This window comes from Ciconia boyciana, chromosome 2, assembly GCF_034638445.1.
Source record: "Ciconia boyciana chromosome 2, ASM3463844v1, whole genome shotgun sequence".
Classification (NCBI taxonomy): domain Eukaryota; kingdom Metazoa; phylum Chordata; class Aves; order Ciconiiformes; family Ciconiidae; genus Ciconia; species Ciconia boyciana.
This window is the reverse complement of record NC_132935.1, coordinates 121,040,607-121,046,606: the sequence shown is the minus strand read 5'-3', so window position 1 is coordinate 121,046,606 and position 6,000 is coordinate 121,040,607. Positions and strand designations below refer to the sequence as shown.

Below are 6,000 nucleotides of genomic sequence, written 5' to 3'. Positions count from 1 at the left end.
CAGTTCATGCATCTGCCATTTTGAAAAATCTCTCAGTTCATAGCAGAGTAAACCAAAGACATTTTGGCTATCGACTCTCAATAAATATTTCAAAATGCTTTACAGTGTAAAGATAAGAAATTTAGCAAAATTTCAACAAACCTGTATAAAAAACAGATACAGATAACTTTTTATTTCAAGGCGACATGCTGTAATGTAAAGAGTTCACTTTTTTTTTCTGGATTTTTTTTCTCATAAAAAGTTTTCAACAATACAACTGCTTAACAGATTTAAGCCTTTAGGCTACACATGCAAAAAAAATGGTTATTTTAGTTAAAAATCACCAAAACGTGCTATTTTTTTTGTTTCATTTTTAAGTACAGTAGTTGTAGACAGTAGCATCTTTCTTTTTTAATTTTGTAAAAGAGTGCAGGCAGGTTCATGGAGCTAGTGTCCTGGAAGACTCGTACTCTGACATACATTTTGGTTTTATCCCTTTGCCATTGTAATAGTCCACGACTTGATTTGGAACTTCAGCCAAAACGCTTTTTGCTAGAGCAGCTGGGGATGCCTGCAGGAAATGGTAGAAAACACAAGCGTTAACCTGTCTCTCTGCTAGAAGTGCCATGGGTTTTAGAGGCATTGGTGCCATGAGATCACGGTAAGATGTATGGTACAGAAATGGAAGGCAAAAAAGACTCAAAGTGAGCGGCACTATTGCTGGGAACTCATTTTGTGAGTCAGTTTGGGCTTGTAGCTGTAGCTGCCTGAAAGCACACTAAAGCCAAATGTGTTCTCCATGTTTTTCAGGTCTGTTTGGACTATTTTAAGTTCAGGGTAACTGAACTTCCCTGCACTTTGGGAGAGCACCATATCATAATGAAAAGGGCTGCAAAGACTTCATTCATCAGTGAGGAACCCCGCAGAGCTTCAAGTTGAACATGAATGGACATCACTGTAAAAGGGAGGCCTTCATCACCATTCTGCTCTTCAGGATCTGGTATGGTGTTTTAATGGCTGGGGAAGTTTTTAATTCAATAAAAATATTTAGTTTTCACTGCAATTAAACCATGGTCATGAGAAAGCTTCAATCCTAGGTTTTGTGGAGGCTTTAAAGCTCTTCCTGCAATGTATAAATGGTGGGTGTCAACCAGACTTAAGAACTGATGACCCTGAAATGTAGAGATGGATATAGAGATGGCCACTGGCTTTCACCACAAGTAGGGAGGAGGGCTACCCCTCAGTGCAATGAGAAACCATGCCCTCCATCGACAACACACAGTTGCTGCCTCACACCCTGATGATGCTTCATTTTAAACCGTGGATGTTATGTGGGCAACCGTTACCTGCATGTGCTGCAGGGGTTTTCCTCAGCCCCTGTATTCAGCAGTGACAGAACTGGGCTCCTGTTCTCCCATGCAGCTCAATAGCACCCTCCTGCCCCGTGTTTTGGATTTGCTTGTTTCTAAGTATTTGGGTAGAGCTGATTCCAACCCCCCCAGAGCCAGCCTGCCCGACTATGTTCCCTCTGAGCCCACCAGAAAAATGAAGTAAAAGTGCAAATGCTTAAACTTCAGTTTGAGAAGTTTAAACGAATGTGTTTATCTCCAGATAGAGCACACGTGGATCACACATTGCAGCTCAGCTGATGCACAGGAACTCCTCAGCCGGTGGCTGGGTCACATTTCTTCTGCACACCAAGTACTTTTTCCCACACTAATGAACACCTTCCTCCTCACTGTCTGTAATATTTGCAGCCAGGATTCAAAACTATCATGTCACAAAGTATTTGTATTGACTATTTATTGCCCTACTCTGTTTCATGGGGTGGGATCCTTATCCTTCCAGAGTCTTAAAATTAGGCTTACATAGGATGTAAATGGTAAACTATTCATAGGCAAGCTAATCCAGGGGTACAGAAAGCCCCTGGGCTATTATAAATTCCAGTATCAAATGTTACAATACTACAAATACAAAGATAATGCTAGCAAAACTAGAAACAAAACTGTTTTTTGTATTTTCGTATTTTGAGTCACATATGTGATTAGTAACGAATAAAATGAACCGCTATTTCCCTACTGTGACATTTATACCAAAATATTTGTGCAGGCAAAAAAGCCTGGAACATTTCTGCATGAACAAACTGGCAAAGCAGAGCCCATACTTTGCGTGACAGCGCAGCAACTGTTCTCAGGTGTTACAGAGTAACAGAACCCATTTATTTTAATCCTTCAAAGTGAAATGCATGGTTTTCCACAGTTGCCCTGTTGTCGCCTAAACCTGTTTTCACTGAAATCAGCAGACAATACCCCTTGGAGTCAGGCAAATGGCTGATTTCTATGTTGCTACTGAGAATTACTGTTTTTTTAATCTCCTTTCCAGTGTGCCAAAGCTGTGTATACCTTAGCCTGCCTCTGTGCCACCTTACCAAAAATACAACCCTACATAAAGGGTAAAAACAGGGAGTGGGGGAAGAGTCCTGGGCCATCGCTGCACACACAAGCCCTAGCAATCAGGAAACTTCACTCTGCTCTATCTTTAAAAATGCTGGGCAGGAGCACTTGCCACCAGCTTCTCTGGATCACGTGTAGTCCACACGTCTGAACACTGGGCCAACACTCATCTCTTTGCATTACCCGCCCGTCGCCGCTTCTCTCTCTTCTGACACCACATCCATTCTTCCTGAACGAAGGGTCAGCCCTTCAGAACAGGCTCTCTCAGGGCTCAGATGCACGGCTTGATCACCGCCACCTGAGGAGTCAACTGAGCTATGCACTCCTCGCCCAGCGTGCATGTGAAATAAAAAAAAAGCCTTTCGCTGAGGTTTAAGCTCACACATTTACTGTGCCCACAGGCTCACAGGCAATGTTTGGCCCCACACAGAGCTGCCCTGAGGTAGTTGGCTTGACTCCGTGCTTCAGTCTGAACATGGACAACTGTTGCTTTACTGAGTTTCATCATGCCAGTGATGTCTGTGGGTCCTGGGGCTCCTTCTAGCAGGGACCATCCCAAAACCAGGGTTAGGGGTGACTTCCTGTCTGATGATTTGGGCCACCTGTACCTTACGTACTTTTGTGGCGGTAAAGCACTCTCACTTCTAGACCAGACGGTGCAAAGCAGCATTTGTATAAGTAAGAATCAGACCCAGTAACTTCTGAGCTAGAAACCAGCCCCAGTTCAGCAGTGTTGTGCAAGGGTTACCTTCGCTGGGTTTTTAACACAGGTGGTACATTAATGTTTTACTGTAACGTTTTCTCCACTGTTTAACTGCTATGCTTGAAGACCATCCTAGCAATAAACATCTCAAGATGAACAGTTCTCAACTGATGGCTAATACACAACAATCAGATCAGCCAGCAGCAGGAAAATAATCCCCTACTATGGTAATTGGTGTATATTACAAATGACTGTTGATTCAGTTCTATAGCTTCACCATGCTTAATCTGTAATTACAATGCATAGCGCGAAACATTGCTCCTTGCAGTGGCTAAGAGCTGTGCTTTCCACAGTCATTTGTGATATATGTGTTACTAAGTCACAGTTGTTAGCCTTTATGATTAAATACAATGCAGAGTGGAATACAATCTACCTGTGGCATCAGATTTGTGCACAGTAAATATATAATGCATCTTAAAAGCAGAGAATTTCAGCTCTTAAAAGATGACCGTGAATGGATTGAGACAGATGATTTTCTTCAACTAGATTTCAGTGACTGTGAGCATCACTGTTCTACAGTTTCAGGTGAAGGACGCTCACATTGCTGGGGTGGTGATGGTCATAGAGAGAAGAAATTCACTTGGGTTCAGGGAAAATATTTTCCCTTTGTTTGTTATGTTCCCCTGTAGTGAATTCCACATGTCACCCACTATATAATGGGACATTTTTTTAAACAGTAATGGTTATCTTGATTTTATCAAGCCTCTGCAACTACAGGATTTGCCAAGAATCACTACAATTATTATTATTATTTTGATAGCTTCAAAGATATTCCTTAAAGAGAGAGTCAAAAAGGTAGGATGCTTTACTGAAGTACTCCTGATACACTAGATCATGTAGGAGATTAAACCCCTATAATAAAGATTTCTGTCTACATTGGGTCTTGAGCCAGTAAAACACTGAAGTGGGTATGAGGTTTTAGGTATGTGAATAACTGTAACTAATTGAAATGTGTTAAATGCCTGTATGAGCACCGTGCAGGATCAGAACCTTCTCTGAAGTCAAACATATAAAATAAAAGAGATTCACTCTATAGGTTATTTTTACAACTTCTTTCTCCCTCCTTTCAACTTTCTCACAGGGGCAGCTTTTGGATATATTATTTTTGATCTCTTTGGATAGATATGAGATTTTGACTTCCAGGCTGACCTGAGAATTGAAGTAATGAAAAAAAATATTGTTTGGGTTGACTCCAAATGAGTTTTGGTTTACTGTTCCAGCAAAACAAAAAATAATTGCTCACAAATAACATTTTCTTCCCTCCTTCTGTCAGTAGTAGAGGTAATACAGATTTAGGCATAAATAAATACTTGATTTATCAAAGAAATCTATAAAACTTATACAACTTGATTTGTAGTCTTTCTAAATAGATCCTTCAACTTTTTTTTTCTACTTAATAGTTGAACATCCTAAATACCAAAACTAAACACAAGGTACATTGACAAAAGGGATGTGGTTTTTAACTAAATACATCTTTTACTTAAAGCTGTTAAAAGTAATATGCTGATTTATGGTAATTCTTGTGTGTGATCAGAACTGATCTGACAAAAATTTCCAAAATGGGTTAAATCTGCATTTTTCTGTGGGGAAAAAAATAAGTTTGAATCAAAACATCATACTCATTTCTACCATGAAAAATTATTTCACTAGTTGATGCAAAAGGCATGGTCTTTTGTTTGTGCTGAGGATAAGATAGCTGTGAATGTCACTTTGTTCAGACACAGAGATTATTTGGGATATGACAATAAAGAAATTCAACCAGAAGTGGCTATTGTTATGGGCACTCATCCATTACACTAACATTTGTTGAAATGCTGAAAGATCACAATAAACAGTCTAAATATCAAGTTGCATAAGATATATTGACTTTTCTGATATAGCAAATACATGATCTCTCTCTATATCTATATTATCTCTGCTACTGAGAGAAAGGGGGAGAAAAATATCACTATTTAACAAGAACAATAAATTTTTAAGATTGCTATCCTCTCCCAGTACTGGAGAAGTTAATCTAAAACAGCTAAAAATAATACATGCTTGTCATTTGACCAATGCTAGCAATTAAAATCACACATAGAATCACTCACAAGTTAACACCAGAGGCCCAATATATTCAGTGCCCAGAACTGCAACTGTCAACGTTAATCTATTCAATCAAGGATGAATTCAACTTTGTTATAAAATCACAAAACGCAACTAAAAATAACAAATGCAGCTGGCTTTGCCAGTTACTTGCAGAAACATATTTTCAACTAATTGAAAGTAGGTCTAGCACTAGCCCATAAATAACTTGCCTCTCAACACTTTTACAATAGACTACAGTGCAGCACTATGCACTTGTGATTATCTGATGAAGGAGAAACGCAGGCTATGAGCAGGTCGTGCTCATGCTTTGTTCCAGCAGATGACTGAGTGGCACTGTCAACACAGAAATGTATGTATCTACAGTTCAGTGGCAAATCTGCAGCCATTTGGCATGGTGTCACCAAACTAATAGCACAAGGTGAGTTTTACCTTCTGTGAGGATCTATTCTTTACATAAAGGTAGAGGGAAAAGGGGAACAAGTCTGTTTCTCTTACTCCTCAGTAGTGTTTGTGAAAGTAAGAAGTGTGTCTAAGTCTAAGACAAATATAGCAGAATTGTATTTTGAAGAGAGAAAAAAGAACAACTGTTGAGAAGAGGAAAATAAAATGAAGGTATTTTGGAAGTAGCAAAAATAAAAACGTCTCCTGTGGTAACAAAAAGCCTAGAAGAAATGTAAGCACTGCAAACCCATATGCAGACCAAAACCAACCCAGAATTGA

At 39.5% G+C, this 6,000-nt stretch overlaps 1 protein-coding gene across 1 annotated transcript in view; it reads right to left on the bottom strand.

Moving 5' to 3' along the window:
* Window positions 1-411: 411 nt before the first annotated feature.
* CPNE4 (copine 4) overlaps window positions 412-6,000 on the bottom strand; it is a 244,111-nt gene continuing 238,522 nt past the window's right edge. The window contains exon 16 of the mRNA XM_072851433.1: window positions 412-550. Within this exon, the coding sequence (XP_072707534.1) occupies window positions 419-550 (132 nt within the window). The 3' untranslated portion in view covers window positions 412-418. The remainder of the gene's footprint in view (window positions 551-6,000) is intronic.